The sequence below is a fragment of the Emydura macquarii genome, unplaced genomic scaffold (assembly GCF_026122565.2).
Source record: "Emydura macquarii macquarii isolate MOO-44397 ecotype Brisbane River unplaced genomic scaffold, CSIRO-AGI_Emac_v2 contig_3506, whole genome shotgun sequence".
Taxonomy (NCBI): Eukaryota; Metazoa; Chordata; order Testudines; family Chelidae; genus Emydura; species Emydura macquarii.
This window is the reverse complement of record NW_027133643.1, coordinates 7,196,545-7,218,396: the sequence shown is the minus strand read 5'-3', so window position 1 is coordinate 7,218,396 and position 21,852 is coordinate 7,196,545. Positions and strand designations below refer to the sequence as shown.

Below are 21,852 nucleotides of genomic sequence, written 5' to 3'. Positions count from 1 at the left end.
CATTCTGTAGCACAATTTAGAGTAGAAGTCGGGTAGAAGCCCAAGCTTAGACTGTCGTGGTTTACAGGGTTAGCTGCAGCTTTGACCCCTCTCCAGTCTCTCTCTCAGTGCACCCAAAGAGATGTTAGGCCCTGCACCTTCTCTTCCCTGAGGGTGAAATCCACAATTCTACTTGTAGATGAGGTTCCCAGGCTACTGCACCCTGTGTTTCAGCTCCGATTGCTCAGCAGATCTGACTGAGTTCAAGTACTTGCGGTTCTTCCCTTCGGGAGCTATGACTACTGGTGAATGCAGTGACCCAAGACAAGCTTTTCAAAACAAAATATTGTTTAATCATCACCAGAGGTGACGAAAACTTGTTTTGAAGGCGAAGGGGGGAAGAGGAGGACCATCCGGGGGCAGAGCAGGGATGTCTGTCTCACCAGGGGTAGCTCCTTCTGGCCCTAGCCCAATCACCCTGGATCCTATCTGATCCACACCCTGATCCTAGGCACTGTGGCAGCCTCTCTAGCCCTCAGAGTTGTTGTTGCAGGCATCCTGCAGCATAAGCAAAAAATGGAAATGCCACATTTTGAACTTTCCAGCCTCAAAATTTGTTTTTAAAAAGTTGTTTTTGATGTTAGGTAAGTAGCATATTTTAATTCTTACACCCAGACACAAAAGTATAAATACATTTATTCTCATAAACAATGTAAAAAGGATTTAGGAAAAGAATCTGATATTATTGTATATCAGTGGTTCTAAACCATTGGTACACGTCTCTGTGGGTACACAGAGGTCTTCCAGGGGGTAGGTACATCAGCTCATCTAGATATTTGCCCAGGCTACATGAAAAGTACTAGCAAAGTCAGTACAAACTAAAATTTCATACAGACAATGACTTGTTTATACTGCTCTATATACCATACACTGAAATATAAGTACAATATTTATTTCCAGTTGATTTATTTTATAATTATATGGTAAAAAGAGAAAGTGAGCAATTTTTCAGTAATACTGTGCTGTGACATCTGATTTTATAAGCAAGTAGTTTTTAAGTGAGGAAAAACTTGGGGAAGACAAATCAGACGCCTGAAAGGGGTACAGTAATCTGGAAAGGTTGAGCGCCACTGCTGTAGATAATGGCTGTATGTGCTTGGCACTGAGGAAGATATATAAACTAGCTGTGAGTTAAGGTCGGAGCTTGCATCTTTTTTCTGAATATTGTTTTAAACTGTTAGTTGGCGGTCTATAATCCTGAGGTTTAAGTCTATTGTGTCTTGTACCCTCTGTCCTAGGGTTTTTTTTTTGGTTTCATATTCAAGTTGCTAGTTTTTTTAAAAGTGCAACCTTTTGCTACATATTAATAATTATTTAACACTAAAATCCATACATAGAACACAACAGAAATATTTCAGCCTCGAAATTAGTGAGCTGAGCTGCTGTTTCAGGCTAAGCCATTGATATGCTTAATATTGAATAGCTCTTTGTCTTCACGTTTAACACATAAGTAGCTAGCTGTGGGAAAGGATTGGCATTTAATTTTTAAAAGATTTATATTTAAGTAGACGTTCTAACCCTACCCTTTTTAGCCACTGTTGTGAATGTTCTTTTAAACCAACCCAGTAGGCAGTTAAATAATTACTATAGACATAATGAACTGTCAGATTACATTAAATGTCTACAGAGAGTAGCATAAAGGTCTGAGGAAGACTATTAAAAATGAAACAAAACATACCATTTAAATCCTAGTATGAGAACTAACCAGACAAAAAAGATACAGATTTCAGTTTGATTACCACAGCAAAAGAAAATGTAGAAGGTTAATAGTGATGATAGAAAGTATTTAAAAATAATAATGCCTGTTTTTTTTCTTTGATTAAAAAAGTAATTGGCAAAACAAAGCTGTATGCATACATAGCTATTTGAGCAAATGTAAGGATCATGCATAGAACACACATTTCTCTTCTCATCTTTTGTTGATGTCAGAGAACTGAACTCTCAAGGGCAGTATGTGGCCCCTTAATGTTCCATGGATCCCAGAAACGTGGCTTCATATTTTAAAACCTCACAGAAAGGAGCTGCATACTCAATATATTATGAAGGCTCATCAATTAATGATTTTTCAGACCTAGAGTCTTTCTATCTTAGTTGCTGGGGCACCTGAAGATATCTCAACTTACAAGAGTGTATTTGGTCTGTTTTAGGACCTGGGAAGGGGCTTTCAACCACCTTTATGCTTCCTGTATTCTGGAACCATGCAGGGGACTGCCAAGTCCTTAGGGCAGTTGTAACTTAAGTCCTGCTTCTCCTGTCCTCACCATGGTCCCTGGGAAGCAGAAGTACATTACATGCTTTTGATCCAGTCTTTATAGTGGGGGCTGAGCAAGGCCGGTCTGGAGCCCTTACAGTAATTCCATACCAGCTCAGGGGTCATTCTCCGGGAGGTTTCTGAACATTTCCAAGTCCTTGGCATAATTGAGAATCTGACCCATATTTTTTATTAGTAGGAAACTTTATAGTACTGTACATTTCTCTGTTGCAGCCCTTGGCAAGAAATTAGAAGATTAAATGTGGCAGCTTTTTCTCTGGAGAGAAATATCCGAAGATATTTATTCCACAAGCCCTAAAGTTTGTCATGCATTCTGCTGGGGTACCGTTGATCTCAAATATAATCCTTGAAGTGGGCATCAAGAACTACCAACAGCAGGTTTAACTGCACACACAGTCTGAATACTGCAGAATGGTACAATGGAATGAATAAACTTGTGAGCCTGTAGAAGTTTGCTGCTTATGAAGTAATTTGGGGAACCTTGAGTCTTGGGTTCTATATTTATATGATCTATTAAGCAGATAGATTAGATGGGATAGTTGGCCTTTCCTATCTCCCAGCTAATGCAGGACTGTTCCTTACAGTATATTTTCTGTCTAGACTAGTAGTCCTGCTTAATGTATGGGAAATTATTCTAACTGGATAAATCTGTGTCATTTTATTTGTGTATGTCTTTCCCTGCTCCTCCTCTTATATTCGTCTCACTTTTCTAAAATAATTAAATAATAATAATAAAAATTAAAACAGATGAGCAAAAGAAAACAATTTTGCTATTACAGAGCACGTGGTTATAGAAAGAAAATGATTAATCTTTCTGGGTCAGTGACACCACTGTGTGTGTGCAGAAGCTGGATAACCTGGTCGTTGGCAACCATGATTTAGATGTAATTTTTTTTACATGATTATGACTTATTTTGAAGTATGTTGAATTAGAAACTCATGAATAAATACTTCGACATAATCAGAATTATATGGCTAGAAATTGACCTACTTTGCATGAAAGATGCCCGAGAATCCCCTAGCTAATAGCATACTAACCTAGCATAGCAATATTCTGTTTTATCGCACACTAATCCGCATGCAAACATTGAATTATTAGACTGTGTTCTCACAAAAGATTAGACGTGGTCAATTTTGTTTGAAAATGAGTAGATATGTATGAACTAGTGAAAATACATGGGGATATGATGGATCTATGCTGATGGCTCAGGTCGGGCTTCCAGAAAGGAAATCATGGCATTTTGAACGCTGCAATGTTGTCTCTCTAAAAAGTATTGATGGCAGTAATAGCATGAAAAGCATAGTGGCACAAATCGCAAAGGAGCAAAATAACTAAGTTCTGCTATGAAGCATCCAATTTTTGTTTTGTTAAAAAGCTCAGCAATTGTTCACAAAATATAATCTTAAAAAAACCTGTCTCTTAATAGTGAAAGCCTGCAGTAATATAAATAGGTTCTCTTTTTTTTCCCTTGAGGTTATACTGTACCTGCTAGTGCTTGTTGATTTAGTCAGTCTGGCTTTATCTGCATTCTCTTAAAGTAATGCAATGACAGGCATTTTATACAATGCAGATAACTGTAAGGGACATCTCTGACCTCAGATTAGAAAACTCTTTGGTTGCCTAAGAGGTCATATGTGAAGCTTTTGGAATTTACTTCCATTTCTTAAAAATAAAACAAGTTGTCTAGCACAGCATATGGTTTTCATATTTCATAAACTTTCATCATCTAAGTCTAGGATAAGAAACATTAATGATTTTATTTTTGAAATACCATAATTGTGCCTTATTAAACTATGGGGAGGAGTTAGGTTTATCTTGATCTAGTTTTAGGGAGAAGAACTTGATTTTTCTTTTTTTTTAAATTTCCGGAAAGAACAATAATGTATACAGCTTCATTAGCTCCTTTATCCAATTCTCACTTGGATTATCCGTTGTGTAAAGAGCCTTTGAGATGAAGCAAAGTTAGTTCCCCACATTTTTTTCAGGCCCTTCAAAGGAATCAAATTTGTTTTCATATAATGAGCATTTATTACCACCAGATAGCCTCAAAAGTTGTATATATAATAATGGAAAATAACATCTCATCTTCCTAATCATCTATATCTGGATATTGGGCCAAACCTTCTGCTCCACTCCACCTGCCTTGCCTTACTTCCACAGCACAAAACTTCCTTAAAGCCAATTTAACTAGTCCCTTTAAGTTTCCTCTTATACCCTCCCCTCCTGGTCTCTGACATAGGGGATGTGACGGTGCGGTCCATATACCCTGGTTTGTCTCTGGCTGCCAGGACAGTCCCTTGAGGACTGTAGGTAGGTGGTGTAAGCTAGAGCAGCTCCTGTATGCAGGTCGGCCCCCTGAGCCCAGTTTGGCTTGAGTTTAGAAGCTGCTGCTTATTTTTCACCTCTTTCTTGACTGATTTGCAGTTTTCTACTGTACTGTTCACTGTCGGTAGCACTATGTTCTGCATTTTAACCAGTCTTTGTGATAAGGCTTCAGTGGAGCTGTGCTGACTTGCACCAGTGGAGGATCTGACCCCAAGTTTTTTGCACAAGCAAAATGCATGTGTGCACACATTCTGTAACTAAAACACTTACAGGTCCAGTTTGTGAGCACAAATACAAGCCTTTACACGCCTAGGAACTTAGATATGGAAAAACTGTTCCCAATTTTAGAGTGGGCCCAAGTGAGGATGTACTTCTTTATAGACAGCTTTTACATTTTTGTTTTTGTTGGTGTGCCTTTCTTTAAAAATATCAATACAGAAAGAAGGGGAGAGAATTCATACTACCCATTAGAAGCAGAACCTATCACAGATGCAGAGCCCCAACACTTACGAACTCAAAATGGAAGACCTAATGGTACACAGCAAAATGTAACCAGTTTCTAAATAGAGTTCATAATGTCAGTATGATGTCCCACAAGTACACAGAAGAGAACCCCCCACTACTGCTATGTCCTCCGATCCCTACTGCGCCTTCGCTAATTGCTGCATTCTCACATGCAGAGAAGAAATGGAATGCTTGATTCCTGCCTTGATGAGCTTTTTTTTTTAAATCACTGCTTCTAGAGGGAAAGATACACTGGAAGAAAATTTTGCCCTTGTCCATGCCTACCTTCCATAGGTCATACCTACTTTTTGTCACTGCATTGTGTATATTACTCCATGTTCAAGATGGCAGCATTGTGCGTATAATTTGTGCAACCGCTCTTGGTTACACCCATGCAGGCCAAATGACTTCCTTGCAGCTGAATGATGTAAGTAAAGGCAGAATTTGTCCTATTCTGTTAGTACCTGGTGAGTGCATGGTGGGATGATGTGGCCTTTCGTCCCCTAAAAAGTGTCTCATCCTCAACACCAGGAAAATAAAAGGCTTGTTGGTGTGTAGAGTTTGGTGATAGGAAGAGGCTCTCCCCTCCTCCTCCTCCCACCTCCACTGTGCTGTGTTATTGACGGTATTGACTGTGTAATTGTTCCAGTTTAGGAAGGTTAGATTTTCCATGGGAAGTCATGTACTGGAAGTGGTTTGAAGCTGTGGGTTTCTAGTTGCGCAGGCTGCATTCTGTAAAGACCTGACAACAGTACCGAAGACAATTGTGACTACTTGGCTGTATTGTCATAATTATGTTTTTTCAGGCTTGTCCGTTAGTTGAAACTGGTTCAGAGTGCAGTAACCCAGGGTTTTACTGGTTTGGTCTACTATAACAGATTACACCTTCCCAGCATTTTTTATCTTGGATGCCTCTGAAATACTGGACTGATTGGCAGTGTTAGTTCATAAAGTCTTTAACTGTGTAAACTCTAGTAACATGAGAGAACTTGACTTTGATCCTAATCCGAGCAGGTATCTTCACTTGTTCAGCAATCTTCTGTTAAGGATTCCTCCTTCACACATTAGCATGGTTGGCAGTTGAATCGGTTTGCAGTATGTTGCTAAATTCATTCCCCCAACACCTGGGTCGTGTCCCCTCCTTCCTCCCCCCACCCCCCAAAAAAAAAAAAAAAAAAAAAAAAAAAAAAGTAAAAAGTCTCCAACCTTTCTTTCCCCAATAGTTTGCTTTTTCATATTTTCCCTTGGAGTGGATCTTTGTGTTTATTTTTGCATTTTATTATTTTTATTACAATGTTCTATTGCATTGTAAATGTTGTTAAACCTGCATATAGCACTCCCAATGCTTTGGCTGGGCAAAGGGCGAGTGGATGCAGCTCTAAAAAAAATAAAACAATTATTGTGATGTTATGATTCTCTCGGGTGCCACATACAAGAGGTGCACAAGCCTCATTTTCTGGCCTCTGGAATTCTTTTGGCTGAAAGGGTGTTTTGCTTCTTATTGATGTTTTGCCCAAGGGCGAGTGGCGGCAGTAGTCTTTTCATTTCTGCCTCCTGCCGCTGCTTTGACAATAGTAACAGCAGCGGGAGGCAAAAATGAAAGGCCCAAATTGAAAGAAGCACTTTGCCACTGTTGTAATTTTGAAATTGACAGCTTTTTTTTTTTTGCCCAAAGTCTCCGGAAAAAAGATGCTTTCCTCTTTGCCTCCTGTTGCTTCTCCAGCAGAGAGACACATTCTGTGATGCTGGAGAGGCAGTGGGAGGCCAACATGAAAATAATTTTCTTCCTGAAACACTGGATTGCAAAACATGAACAATTTCCAAAGGAAAGTAGTGCTACATTTCTTTTATTGCCCACAGGGTAGAAATGGAAAGACTCCTGCTGCCCCAGCTCCCCAAATGGGCCCCCCCTCCAGAGGGCCACTGGAGTACTCCAGCTAGTGGCATCCTGGTAAGCATTAATAAGAGAGGGGGTGAAGTGAGCACAGAACAAGGCAAAGGACCTGCACGCTTCCTTTGACGGTGGTTTAAGCTGAGTTACAGCAGCTCCCTTCCCCAGTCCCAGCCATTCCTTGAAAGAAACAAAACCCCAGTGATTTTTCATTGTTTATTAGGATTAGCTAATCCAGTCAGAGAATAGAAACACCACATGATTTACTTGGTCCAAAACAAATCATAAATTCTCACAGCCACTAGTTCACAATCAGTCCATAAGATAAAGCTTCTTGTCACACAGGATTCTTTGAACAAATCTGTAGCTCTTGCATCCTGCTTGGGGATGATTCACAAACAGGAGAAAAGGGCTGAATTCACCCCCCAAAAAATCACTTGCAATTTTTTCATCCAGTTTGTTTTGCAGTCCCATTTGCCATGATTGTGCAAATCCCTGGTGCTGCTAGCTGTCGGCCAAAGAGGGTTAAAATGTAAATCACATCAGTGTGCAGTGTCTTCATGTTACAGCTGTTCGGGCTATTTCTTGTTCTCTTGCCTGTTTTATTTATGCTTTTGTTTTTAGCTATTTTCAAAGGAAATATATATTTTCTCTTTAAGCGTATGAGAGATTTGTGGACTCTAAACAGAAACCTTTCTTAACTTACTCTTCCTACTGACTTGGGGAACTAGCACATCCCTTAAGGCAGGGGTTCTCAAACTTTTTTTGCTGGAAAATATTTCAGGCTGTGACAAACCAACTCCTCCCCCTCCTCTTGAAATGTGATGATTCCCCCCATGCCATGCCACCCTTACTGGCATGCGCAGGGGCTAGGGTGACCAGGTGACAAGTGTGGAAAAATTGGGACAATGGATGAGGGTTAATAGTTGCCTAGATAAGACAAAGCCCCGAATATTGGGATTGTCCCTATAAAATTGGGACATCTGGTCACCCTTGCGGGGGCTGACATCTACAACCACCTTCCCCCCCTCTCCCTCCGCCTCCTTAATAACCTCATGACCCCCAGTTGGAGAATCCCTGCCTTAAGGGAACATAAAAATTTGGTATTTATACAAAGCAAAATGTTTCTCTCTTTCCATCTGTGTCCTGCATTAGCTAATGTCATGTTAATTCAAAACTAGTTTCCTAAAATTTAAGCCTTCACTATAAGCCTTCACTAAGCCTCAGCACCTAAGCCTTCACTATGAACCTATGTCAGTGTAACTACATTGCTCATGGGGAGTGGTAAATCCACACCCCTGAGGAAAGGCAGTTCTATTAACCTGACTCCCATTCTGGACAGCGCTATGTTAAGAGGAGGGCTTCTCCCATCGAGCTACTGCCTCTCGGTGAAGTGGAGTTACCTACGCTACGCCACTGTGGTGCTGTAAGTATAGGCAAGCCCTAAATCCATATTTAGGCATGTAAGTGGAAGTAGCCTGATTTTCATAAGTGTTGCACGCCTCCAGTTCCCATTAAGCCAGTGAGACCTGGAGGAGTTCAGCACCTCTGCACATCAGGCCATTCCTTTAGGTATCAAAGTATGTATTTAGATGCCTGGCCTTCGGCACCCAACTTTAAAAATTTGGGGCCAGATCATCGGGTGTTCCATGTTTTCACTTTGTGCTGGTGAGAAGAGTGGGAAGGAAAGGTGACTCTAAGCTGCTTTTCTGTTTCCCCAGTCCTGGGCTGGCTGGCGGTTGAAATGGGCCTAAGTGTAACTCAGAGCAGCCTTAGAGTGGCTGCGTCTGTGCCCTGCCCTCTCCTACCCCAGTCTGCCCCTTCTCACCTCCAACATGCCCCTTACATGGACGGTTGGGAATAGGTCATGTATAGTCTGCTTTATGGTACCCAAGGGTTTCCCTCTGGATTGCAGAACCTTTGGCTGCCCCTTTGGGGCTGATTTGCACTGCTCAGGCAATGTGAAGCAGCCAGGGCTGAGACTGTACCCCTTTGTTTTTACGTGTCATATCAGAAGTACACAACTGGTATTCAGGTCCTGGCAGGTAGGTAAGAAAGAACTGGATTGCCCTTTTTTTAAAAACTCCTATATTTATTTTTCATGTATTTATTTATTATTTTTAAAGTGTTTCCACTTATCTTTAAATGGTCGGAGAAAACATCAGTTATTCTCTTGTTGAACTCCATTATGATTTTGAAGAGCCAAGTCTGCAGAAATCCCCAGAATTGTACATAAGATGTCATTTTTTATTAATAAGCTCTGACAGTGAAAGATAACATCAATTTAAAAATTAACTTTTGACCAGTTTTGCTTCCTGTAATTCCTGAGGGCACATTAAATAAACCTAATGAGCCAAACTTACTTCTTATTTAAACCCTAGGGAACTCTCCTGACTTCAGCAGAAGTCCCTCCACAATTTGGGGTGCTAAATTGTTTTCTGTATTCCAGAAGACTGCCGGTGCCAGGCATATCCTGACAAAAGAGCTTTCCAAGATTTATGAAGACTTGCGTGATACAGAACCTGAGAGGAGGTTTAATTATGTCTGGCTTCTGGTCATTTCTGCATTTTAGGACATGACCATATGTTCTCCTCTCAAAAGTCTATCTAAGAAAATAAAATTGATCAGTGAGCCTTTTAGCTAAAATTAAAATGAATGGTTTGTCATCTTGCCTTGCATCCATTACCCATGGAATGGAAGTGTTCAGTCATTGTCACCTCTGATGTACTTACCCTAACCTCGCTATCGCTGAGATTTATCTAAAGTTTAATCAAATGTAATTTTATAGTGAGGCCTTCCCAGTAAATAATTGAGTTGTCCTCTCACCTTAGTCACAAATACTTCTTTGTACTGTTAATAAATAATTTAATCAGTCACTAGTCTATGCAGCCTTCCCGCTTTGAAGACACAAGACAGGATGAAATGTACGTTTAGTTTTGTACTAGCACATGCACAAAATGTTAATTTCTAAAAGCAAATACTTGATTTATACTTGAAAGTCACATTTTATATTCAGGGAAGCTCTGGTAAGATGGCAGACTGCAAATACATTTGGAAACAAATACTTGCTCATATATTTATTATATCCTTTGTTCCAGCAATTGGGATGTCCATATACATTTGAATACAGAACTTCCATTCAAGTACTAATAATCCAAAATGCTATCACATAGCTAGATTAGAGTTTACAGTGAATGACAATGATAAAGAAGTGGAATGTACAGCTGAGATGATTGTCTAAATAACTTTATAGGTTTCTTAGATATCCTTGTATTTCTGTTTACATTTATAGGTAATGTTTTAATCTAATTTTAATGGAAGTTCACTGAGAGTGCAAAATTTCTTTTTAGTTTTTTAAATATTTCTCACTTTGGGCACAATTCTGTTCCTGTTGAAGTCAGTGGAGTTTCTTTTCCCCACTGGAATCAGGATCAGGCTTGTTGCCTTTTCAGAACAACAAAAAAGCTCTCTGAAAAATATGCATGTAAGTATGGAAGGTGATGGGGGAGTCTCCTGTGGTTCTCTTTGTTAGCAAGTGTTGGAACCCTGCAAAGAGTGGCAAGTTCATTCCTGTTGACAAACTGGGGCAGGTATGGCTCATTAGAGTTCACCCTAACTATTAAGCAGGTGGAGGTAGCCCTCAAGCAGAGAGGGATTAGGTCAGTGGAAGACTCTGAGGGAAGGAGCTGCCAAGGTAGAGGCTTCGTGTAGTCTTACCTTGGGAATATCTGTTTGTTAATAAAGCAGATCGCAGTAGGGATGACTTTTTAACTCGACAGTAAGCAGGTAGCTTTTGTTTGGTTCTGGATGGTGACTCCAACACTGATATTGCAAACCCTATTAGAATATCCGTGGTGGAAGGGGAACATTTTGCATCAATAGAATTCTAGTGGCACTCACATTCCGTGGTAAGGAGTGTAGTATCAGAGCATAGAGAGATGGTAGATGTTGGGTTTACTTAACTACTGTCATGCCTTTAAAACTTGTTCTCTACATCTTTGGGAACTTGGATTACATTTCACTTTATGAATAGTTATTTCAGGTCCTTGAAAACTACCTTTCAAAATGGTGTTTAAATTCAAGTTCTTCATTTCAAAGTACATCTTCATTTAGAGGATAACAATCATTCATGTTACTATTATTTGCAGATCTGGTCTAGGCCCATGCAAACCTAAAGGCTCGCCCCCTCATCTACTGAGGAAGAACCAGTAAGCCAGGGCCACAATTGAATATGTGGGGCAACAAATGAAAAACAGGAATGGTCATGGGGTCAAAGGTTGAAAGTCAGGGAGCCAAATGGGGACACCAAGCAGAGAAGCCCGGACAGTGCCCACTGTTCCTCAAAGGCATTTAAGGAGTGAGTGGACACTGCCCAAAGGAACTCTGCCTGGAGCTATGATCAAACAAGGGAATGGAAATAGGTCCCACAGTCGCAGATAGGGTTACCACCTTTGAAATCCAAAAAAAATGGCACCCGTCCCAGGCAAGCCCACTACAACCCCAACCAAAAGGCAACTCCGCCACACATCCCCCCACAGCCACCTATGAGAGAGAACACACATAGATAGGATTGATAACATTATGTGTCTCCTCACTCTCACATGACTCAAAAGCTCTCTCTCACACACGCGTGGTGCGCTTGCATGTTGGTGGGCAGACAGCTGCTGTATTTTCAACCGTTTTGATCTGTTATCGCTTAAACTGGAAGTGGCAACACTGCAGCATCTTTAGCTGAACACAGAAGCTTTTAATGTTAGCTTTCCCAGTGTATGGTGATGGTAATGTGTATCTTTAGACCCATGTAAAAAAACCCAACTTTTAGACTAAATTATTTTTCTGGCAACTGGCAAATCCATAAAAGACCCCGGCCAGACCGGTCAAATGCCGGTCAGGTGGTAACCTAGTCGTGGAGCATCCTCCTGCATCCAGCTTCCTCCTCCTGATACAATGGATGGCCGTCTTGGTCAGCACCAGGGGGAGGTTGACAAAGAGGTCCTACAACTTTCTTGGCTCATGAATGGAGTGTGCAGACATCAGGAGATGCAGGGAAAAGTGTAGCAGGAACCTCAGTAATAGGTTATGGAGGAGCCAGAAGATGGTGCCATCTGCTGCACTCCACATAGATGTGCACCAGGATCTCCTTCTCGCTGCAGAAGGAACGGGGATAGAGGGAGTTTGTGAACAATTCCAGATACATGCCTGTGCTCATGGCTCCATGTGAATGCCGCTAACTAGTATCGCCGGTGGGCCACAGAACCAGAGGGGAGCACAGGCTGGCCCCCTGGGGTTCCTTGCCATCCTCCGGTGGCAGCAGGTCCTGACTATTGGTGTCAGGGTGGGACATGACAGCAAGGAATTGGATAGCATGAAGCAAGAGCGTGTACAGATGTTTTCTAGGCACAATGCAGAAGTGAACCAGCTAGATGTCGTGCAGCTGGTTCAGAAGGTGTGTCAGGGGTGGCCAGGGAGGCCTGCAGGGCAGGGCCCTAATGATGATATCCAGAGGGCTATGGGTGAGAGGGGTGGGCAGGGAGCATCCTCTCTCAGGACCTGCTTGAGGAAAGCAAGAGAAGCAAGAGTCCAGGCTGCTGTCTCTTTCTGGAGCCCACCGCAGGGACATGCAGGGTGGGCAGTCCTGTGCTTTGCTTATAGGGTCTGCCCGATATATTATCTTATTTGTCTGTGGTGTGTTCAATAAAAGATTTATTATAGTCTCCTGAGATATGTTGTGGACTGTAGAAATTAAATGCTAACGAACCTCCTTGTAACAATGAACAGCAACTTCTGTAAGAAGCCTGTTTGAATACAAAATTGTTAGAGAAGAATTACCCTGGTGATGTAGGAAATTAAACTATATGCACATATAGCGTAAGGCATTGCTGCTTTATTGTCTAGCTTTATGCAGGAGCTACTGAGAAGAATTATCTGCCATCTTTTAAATATTGATATAATTACACATTATCTCTTTTCTGCAGAAATAAAACAGAAACAAACCCAAAATGTTATGAGAAAAACCATTTTTCTGTATCTTCATGTGCTTGAATGGTATTGTGATTATAGAAATACCACGCTGACATGTAGCATTCCTGCTTTCAATGAACTTAGTGTGGGTGCAGAATCTGGATATTTAAAAATTCTACTTCCAGAAATGCAATTCAATAGAGGGAGAAACTATCAAATTTGATAACAGCTTCAGCACATTCCCGTTTGTTGTTGTTTCTTGTTTTTGTTTTGTATGGGTTGTTTTTAATTGTGTAAGCTGCCTGTACCCAGACTGTCTTTCACACACCAAAACTGGAAAGTAATTTGGACTGTAGTTGGTGAGATACTGCAGTCTCATTTTTGCTACTGATAGTTTTGAACCTTGTTTATTCTGCATCTAATCCTGCAATCCCATAAAACCAATAGGAAAACTTGCCTGTCTGCAGACTGCAGGACGGATGCCTGTTAGAGTAAGAGTTTTATTTGATCTGTTAATGTAACTATTGTATATAAAAAAACAGAAAATAAAAGGTATAGAGCACAAGGCAGCACATGAATATTGTACAAGCTCAACTGAACTTTAAATGCATGGTTATGTCAAAAAATGATGGGCCAAATCTTCAGCCAGTTTAATTGGAGTAAACTTCTTTTAATATAGTTGCACCAGTCTACACCAGCTGAAGATCTGTGCTGTATATATATGTGTGTGTATATCTATGTATACCCGTGTACTTCTATAGATAGGGCATACATATACGCACTGAACGGGGAACATCTTTTACTTAGCATTTAAGTATCTTAACCACAGTGTCCAGCATCCACTCCCTTAAATGTCGTCTGAACTTCAGTGTTTGTATTCTTCATTGCCTCAGTGCTATGAAAATGCTAATTGTCTCCATGAAAATGTATACTGTTTACACTGGCGTATGCCATTGGTTTAGATCCCTGTGGAATCTTTATTTAAAAAAAAAAAAAAAAGTCATTTCAGATTTATAATTTGAGAGCACGGTGGATGCAACTTTGACAGTTTATTAGTATAAAAGACAATGGTGTATCATTGATGAGGTGACTGGCTCTGTGGATGTAGGGAAGGCGGTGGATGTGATATACCTTGACTTTAGCAAAGCTTTTGATACTGTCTCACACAGTATTCTTATCAGCAAGTTAAAGAAGTATGGGTTGGATGAATGGACTATAAAGTGGATAGAGCATAGGGCTCAACGAGTAGTGATCAATGGCTCCATGTCTAGCTGGCAACCGGTCACAAGCGGAGTTCCCCAGGTGTCGGTCCTGGGGCCGGTTTTGTTCAACATCTTTATTAATGATCTGGAGGATGGGGTAGATTGCACTCTCAGCAAGTTTGCGGACGACACTAAGCTGGGGGGAGTGGTAGATACCCTGGAGGGTAGGGATAGTATACAGAGTGACCTAAACAAACTGGAGGATTGGGCCAAAAGAAATCTAATGAGGTTCAACAAGGACAAGTGCAGAGTCCTCCACTTAGGAAGGAAGAATCCCATGCACAGCTATAGACTGGGGACCGATGAGCTGGGCAGCAGCTCTGCAGAAAGAGACTTGGGGGTAACGGTGGATAAAAAGCTGGATATGAGTCAGCAGTGTGCCCTGGTTGTCAAGAAGGCTAATGGCATATTGGGCTGCATTAGGAGGGGCATTGCCAGCAGGTCACGGGAAGTGATTATTCCCCTCTATTCGGCATTGGTGAGGTCGCATTTAGAATATTGTGTCCAGTTTTGGGCCCCCCACTACAAAAAGGATGTGGACAAGTTAGAGAGAGTGCAGCGGAGGGCAACCAAAATGATTAGGGGGCTGGAGCACAGGTCTTATGAGGAGAGGCTGAGGGAACTGGGCTTGTTTAGTCTGCAAAAGAGAAGAGTGAGGGGGGATTTGATAGCGGCCTTTAACTACCTGAAAGGGGGTTCCAGGGAGGATGGGGCTAGGCTGTTCTCGGTGGTGGCGGATGACAGAACAAGGAGCAACGGTCTCAAGTTGCAGGGCATGAGGTCTAGGTTGGACATTAGGAAAAAGTTTTTTACTAGGAGGGTGGTGAAGCACTGGAATGGGTTACCTAGGGGGAGGTGGTGGAATCTCCATCCTTAGAGGTTTTTAAGCTGAGGCTTGACAAAGCCCTGGTTGGGATGATATAGCTGAGGTTAGTCCTGCTTTGAGCAGGGGGTTGGACTAGATGACCTCCTGAGGTCCCTTCCAACTCTAATATTCTATGATTCTATGATCATTCTTCAGAGAATTGACTCCTGGAGGCACGTTATTGACTTTGTTGATAATATCAATATATATTTTACAGTCTTAAAATAAAAAATTTCACATTATGCCCTGAGGGGGGATACACATTTAAATAAAGAATGTAGCCATTTCCAAGGTTATCAGTTCAGATTACTGGTCACTGTTAAGACGCTGCTTAGTGCAGTATATTAGCATAAAGAAAAAGCAACAACTTATTTCTGTGATGGTTTTTTTTTTTTTTAAATTTCTGCTTATGAACTATACCCATCTGAAAAGTTTCCAGTTTAAGGTACAGAATTTAATATAAGGTTAGCATGGAGCTCTTTTAGACCAGGTTCTATTAGTTCAAGTTCAGGTGGAACTTAGTCCAGGACCTTTTGGCCCACAACTGAGTGAGTCTTACTGATACATACACTGTCAACTGATGTTACGTGGCTGAAGGATAAACCTTGGATGATCGTTTTGTCAATTCTAATTTGCAGAGTTCAGTGTATTAGTCTAATATGTGCACATGAATTCAAATATCTTTAGACTACCTGCTGTAATCCTAGTTCTGGAGTTACCAGTCAGTCTTCAAATCAAAGTGTGTGTTAAACTGCAGTTATTCTGCTGTTTTAATCGTAACCCTGTTCTGTCCTATCAGTGCTGGTAGAATCCTAAAGCAAAAGTGGCTACTTCTTGTGGTTAGGAATCTTGGAAGCATCTCAACCTCCTGCTGTCAAGTTAATATGTTGAAAATTGGATTGGCTGCAATAACTTATTTTTCATTTGAGGTTTATAACAGTTTATAGAGAGCATGTGTAGCAGTCACATCATGGAATTGAGAGTGAGGACCTAGGGTTTCGGTTTTGGCTCTGCCATTAGTTTGCTTTGTGATATTTAGCACGTCCTTTAACCTCTGTTCTACCCAGGTAAAATGAGGGAGGTTGATTTATCTACCTTACCGTGTTGGTGCAAGTCTTAATTTAATTACAGTAAAACATTCACAGTGCCTTGAATAAAATGCATTAGATGTGTGCAAACTATCTATTTACTTTTATTGTTGATTTATGGAGCTAGATAAAATAGTCTTAAATCCTGTCCGTGATAACAAAGATGTCTGCGCTTTGGATGCAAACTCAGAAACACAGTGATGTTGAAAGGCTCTGGGGATTTATCAGTTGAGTGAAAAGGGTAAAGAGGTTTAGGTGTAAAGTTCTAACTCAACAGCAAAGGTTACACCATTCAAGGTCACGTGGGAACGGTGACTCCAGCTGGAATGCATAGTGTGGCTTAAAGCTGAACAGTAGCATATATGGGGATGGACTTGATAATTACCAAAGTATTTACATATTAAAGGGCCCGCTATGAATTTAAAATACATACGTTGCAAACAAAATATTTTTGCCTATAATAACACTGACACCTTAGCAATAGAAAGTGAATGAATTTTTAAAATCGGATTTGTGTGACACTTCATGTTCTTTTCCCATTTTGTATTTTTCTGAGCCTGGGTTATAAAAATCAATTCAATCAATTTTAGTCTGCTAATAGGTAAATCCACTTTTGGATTCTTGGTGCTGCTGTGTTGGGATACAGATGTTTGTTTGCTTACAAACAGCCATTTACAATGAGGTTTTAGAACAAATGGTTGAAAATATCTTTTGGGCTGAGGTTTTGTAAAAGTTTGTTCTTACGTCATTTAAATTCTGAAGCCATTTAACAGCCTGTAAAACAAAATAATTGTCAAGACCTCAGTCTTGCAATGAGCTCTGGATGGACCCCTGTATCTGCAGGATTGAAGCCTAAATTAGCAACCTACCCTTCATGATGTTAAAGTGTGGGTAGTACCATTGTAGCAGGAGAATTGCAGAATCCTGTACTCAGATCTCGGCAGATGTGTGATGTGGAAATAGTATTTAATTCTGGGCATACGGTATAGTCTGATAACATTTTGAAATCTGAAACAGGCTTCAATTTGCTTTAAAAGCTTTCCTGTTTATCTGGGAACTTCCACCCTTTTAAGATGACTTGCATCTTTCTGGAAAGCACAGCTGGGAGTGAAAAACTACATGTTGAAGCTTCTCCATGTAGTTTCTCATAGTTCACATAGAGAGGAGCAAAAGACTGAGAGGAGCCCAGCATCCTAACTATTTTTCCTCCTATAGCACAGAGTTTGGAATGAAGCAGATGGGGGAGCTTGGGCCCGATAAGAAGCAGGAGAAGACAAATGGGAAGGGAGTAGTACTGTGGAAGATTGGGGATCAGGAGCGTGCATAGGAATTTACATTTGACCCCTTTTGGAGAGGCACCTTCTGTGGCCCCGCCAAGGTCTAGGCTGAGGACCCGGGGCTGGGAGAAGCTCAGTGTCTTCCCGTGTCTCTCTCTCTGCAGCCCTGGGGCTGGCCAGGAGTCCTGTGCCCCTAACGATTATTGGGGGGGGATCCTCGTTTACCCCCCCTTGTGCAAGTCCTGTTGGGGATGAATGAGTGCAAGAGAGGAAAAGGAATGGGGAGCTGAGGAGGAGAAAGAGATTCAGGGGGAGGAAGGAGACTAAGGCTGGATCTGTTTGTTATACAGAATAAAATACAAAGCAGTAATTCCATGTTGGGGTTCTGGTAACTGTACAACATCTGAAATTTTGTTTTCCAGGTTAATGCTGTCACCCACACTCCTGTTCCCCTTCCCCCAAACAGAATTACCACCCCATACTTCAGGTACACGTTAGTTATGCTATTTCTAATACATAGAAGACCTTGATCAAGAACTCTCATTAAGAAGTTCCCTTTTAATGGTAGCATGTTGAATGAGAGTCTGGACTGTCTGTTGCATAAGTGCCCATCATACAAATGAGACATGCCATCACCTTAAATCTAAAGTCCCATCTATGCTATAAAGTCATCCACATTGGGGAACTTGGTTACAACAGGATAGTACTTCAATACAGTTGAAACAAGCTTCCATCTTGCAGTGCAGATGCCTTCATGAGGAGTTGGGGATACAGTTAAAATAGAGGCCAGTTGCATCCACACTGCAAGAAAGAAACATGTTTGTAACTATGCTGGGAGACTACCAGGACTTCAGGTACTATATTGATGGACACTGGTATAAGAACTTGTATAGATAGATACCATGTTGTAACAGGGTCCCCCAACGTGATTGATTTTGTAATTTAGACAGGATCTAAATTTTGTGTCATACTCGCCAGGTCTACATTTTTTTAATTCATGAATTTGTAGTCTTTGCTCATTTGCCATTTCCAGCACACTTTACAATTCCTGCATCATTCTCAACTTGCTGACCACCCTCCGTTGTGTGTGTGTGTGTGTGTGTATATATGTATATATATATAAAACCACTTCATTCTGCTTAAAAATCCCTTTCTTAATAAATGCTGAATGTACGTACAAGAAATGGGTGTTGCATGTAAGCATACAGAGCCATAAAACATTCCTTAATGGGACTATTAATGTTGTGAATTAGGGTACGTTCAGAAAAGATGATAATAGCTTGGAGTATAAATGTGCAAATATCTGAACTGGGTACAAGTTAATGATCATGATGCAGATACAGAAAGCATTCTATATCACTTATGAGCTTAGAGTGATGGCAATATTAATATTAACTAACAGCTGGTTTTTGCTATAATGAAGATAGAAGATTGGAAACTATTGGTGAGAATGCTTTTTGAATTGGATTTTGTTTATTGCAACATAAAATTGACTAGACACGTTGTTTATACATGTGAAAGACACAGAAAAGCCCACTCATTTGGCTGTGCATGGTTGTGTATCCAGATGTTTTTTTCAGGGCTTAGTGTAGCAAATGTTCTTTCATTACTTTAGCTGTCGATACTAACATCTGCCTTAGCATTTCCCTAAGGCATAATTTTAACATTACTTACAGTTTCTGACTCATCATCTATGTGCCATTTGTTTTTTATAAAATATCATTTAAGAGCACGAAGATTCAATCCCCTGTTTAATCCCTTTCGGGAATACAGAGGGGAAACCTAATTGAGGGAGGGAGTCAGATGACAAGGATCACTTGTCATCGCCCTTATTTTTTAGGAGGCTATAATTCAGCCATAAAATATTTGCCATGGGCTAATATTTGCCATGAAATTTTGCAGGTCACTGGTTCATACTGTGAACTGTAGTGCCTGTGAATACTCTGGGTGAGGGGAACCAAATGAGTCCCTCATTTCTAAATGTTCTTTATTGTGCATATTTGCTACTTTTTTTTCCCAATGAAAATGGTGTAAGGATTTTAATCATGTAGATTTAAAAGAACATTAGGTTGAGGGAAGAAAACTAATCAGCTTGGTAGGTATGTAAATGTAGTTGAGTTAGTAGATATTAATTGCTTTCAAAATAAGTCTCTAAATTCTACGCATTAGTAGCCAATAGGACAGAAGCAGCTATTAGTTTTTCTTTGCTACTGTAAGAGTCATTGTTTAAAGTAAAACAACGTCGGGCAGCTTAGTAATTCTCAGCCAGTCGCTTCCCGAACTTCCTGCTTCCAGAAGCAGGAAGTTCGGGTAGCGACTAGCGGAAATCTGCCTGACGCTCCAGCGTAGCACTTTGGCAAGGTGGGACCAGCCGGCAGGCCAGATAGAAAAGTTAGACGGGTGGGATCCGGCCTGCGGGCCGTATTTTGCCCACCCCTGCTCTAGAGGCACCTAAGGGGTGGTGTGTAATTTTCCCAGGTTACTGGGTGGGGGTGCAAGCCAGTTTTGTGTTGTATTGTTGAAAGGAACCCCTAAATATTGAACCCGGCCCTTGTTGCTGCCAACTCCAACTGGCAGAAGGTTTACACTCCCAACCGTTCAAGGTACAGAATCTACTCTTGCTTCTGTACGTGCTCAGGAATAGTCCACTTGGAAGCTAATCTGTTTGCTGTCTTTCTATCAAAGTTCTTCTTCTCATGGTGTGTTGTTATAGTGTGTTTGAGACTGCTTTGAGTGAGATGGTTAGGTGCTGAGAGGATGAACAGAAACAAGTGTCAGAGCAAAGCGAATTCCTTTTTAATAAGAATCACTCTGTTTCCTCCTCTGGCCTCTCAGGGTGACTCTGTGTGAATTCCTCTTGGCATTTATGTTGTTACAGTATGTTGAGAAACAAAAAGAATAGTACCAGGGAGCAGCCATGTCTTTTGAGCAGCAAAGTTGTATAGGCAGATGATGATGATCATTTTTTTCATTTAGTGAAATGGGAATGATAAAATACAAATCCTGACATTATAAATATTATTGATACAATTTGACAAGGTGGAGTACAGAGAGGCAGTAGCATATATCTACTAGAGGTGGACTCATGATGCAAAATACTGATCTGGATTAGGATTTCCAACACCCTACATCAATCAGAAGTATTCAGGTCCATAAGGTTTGATTCAGGCTCATCTCTTATTTCTGTAAACCTACTTGGCTTGCTGATTTCATACACTTGCAATCCCACTGTGTACACATCTGAGGAAGACAGATTTTATTTCACTTACAAATTTCTCCTAATTTTATGCAAATACTGACATGCTCAGATACTGAGGCGTGAACGTAAATTTAACCTTAAACTTACTTGTGAGCTTTTACTTATTTTTTCCTTAAAAGTCATGTGAATTTCAAATTTTCACTTATGTCTTTTCAGGTCAGGATCGCAGTGAAGCCACTTTAATAAAGAGGTTTAAAGGTGACGGTGTCCGATACAAAGCAAAACTGATTGGGATAGATGAGGTTTCTGCAGCACGAGGAGACAAGTTATGCCAAGATTCTATGATGAAACTCAAGGTGCAGTGTGACTTTTAATGTTTAAATGTTACAAAATCAAGCAGGGGAGAATTTCAGATTGAACACTTAGTCATTCTACTTTCATGGTATTGGTTCAAATTGGTTCAAATTACACCACTGAAATCAACGGGTACACAGCTGTCATAGAGTAGAATTTGGCTAGTTCTGTACAAAGTCCTGACTCTGATATTAATAAATTGGGACTTCACCAGGGAGAAGCTTCACATTCTGATGTTAGGGATCCAAGATGGATATAGCAGTGGGCACTTTCTGAGGTTTTGGATCTAACCTAGAACTTTAATCTAACTTTCTCCTTTCCTCCTGTGTCTTCGCCCCCCGTACTTCCCTAAAAATATGGGCTTGGATTTGAGGTGTTGGCTCATCTCTAGTATTTATAGGCAGAAAAAATGATAAATAGCACCCATAAAGGGCTAGGCCTTTTCTGGAGCTAGAAAAGACAGTCCCTGCCGTGAGGAGCTCTGCAATCTCCATAGATAACACACAAACTGAGGGAAAGGGGCAGCAGGTGACATAAAGAAGCATGAATGAGCAGTGGAGAGTGACACACATCTCGTGGTGCAGCAATTGTGTAAATGTTGTCATATAAATAATTTTAAAAAGAGCTATGAGCATTTTGTAATGGGAGGGACTCTGTTTTAAAGGAGGGCTCTTAATTTCTCAAAACAGCGTCTGCCACAAGACTTTAATCTGATTCCTCTGCATGTAGGCCCTTTTTCATTCATTGCTTGGTTCCGTCTGTCAACAAGTTGTGTGTGAGACCCAGGGCTGTTATGACATTGGGATAGCCTTTT

General features: G+C 40.8%; 1 protein-coding gene across 7 annotated transcripts in view; it reads left to right on the top strand.

The window, feature by feature from the left end:
- DAB1 (DAB adaptor protein 1) overlaps window positions 1–21,852 on the top strand; it is a 623,369-nt gene that overhangs the window by 504,735 nt on the left and 96,782 nt on the right. For 6 of the 7 annotated variants that reach the window (XM_067535437.1, XM_067535435.1, XM_067535436.1 and 3 more), the window contains one exon: window positions 20,901–21,040. In XM_067535437.1, the coding sequence (XP_067391538.1) occupies window positions 20,901–21,040 (140 nt within the window). Of the gene's footprint in view, window positions 1–17,907; window positions 17,973–20,900; window positions 21,041–21,852 lie in introns of all 7 variants that reach the window. The other variant, XM_067535434.1, reaches the window with a different exon arrangement.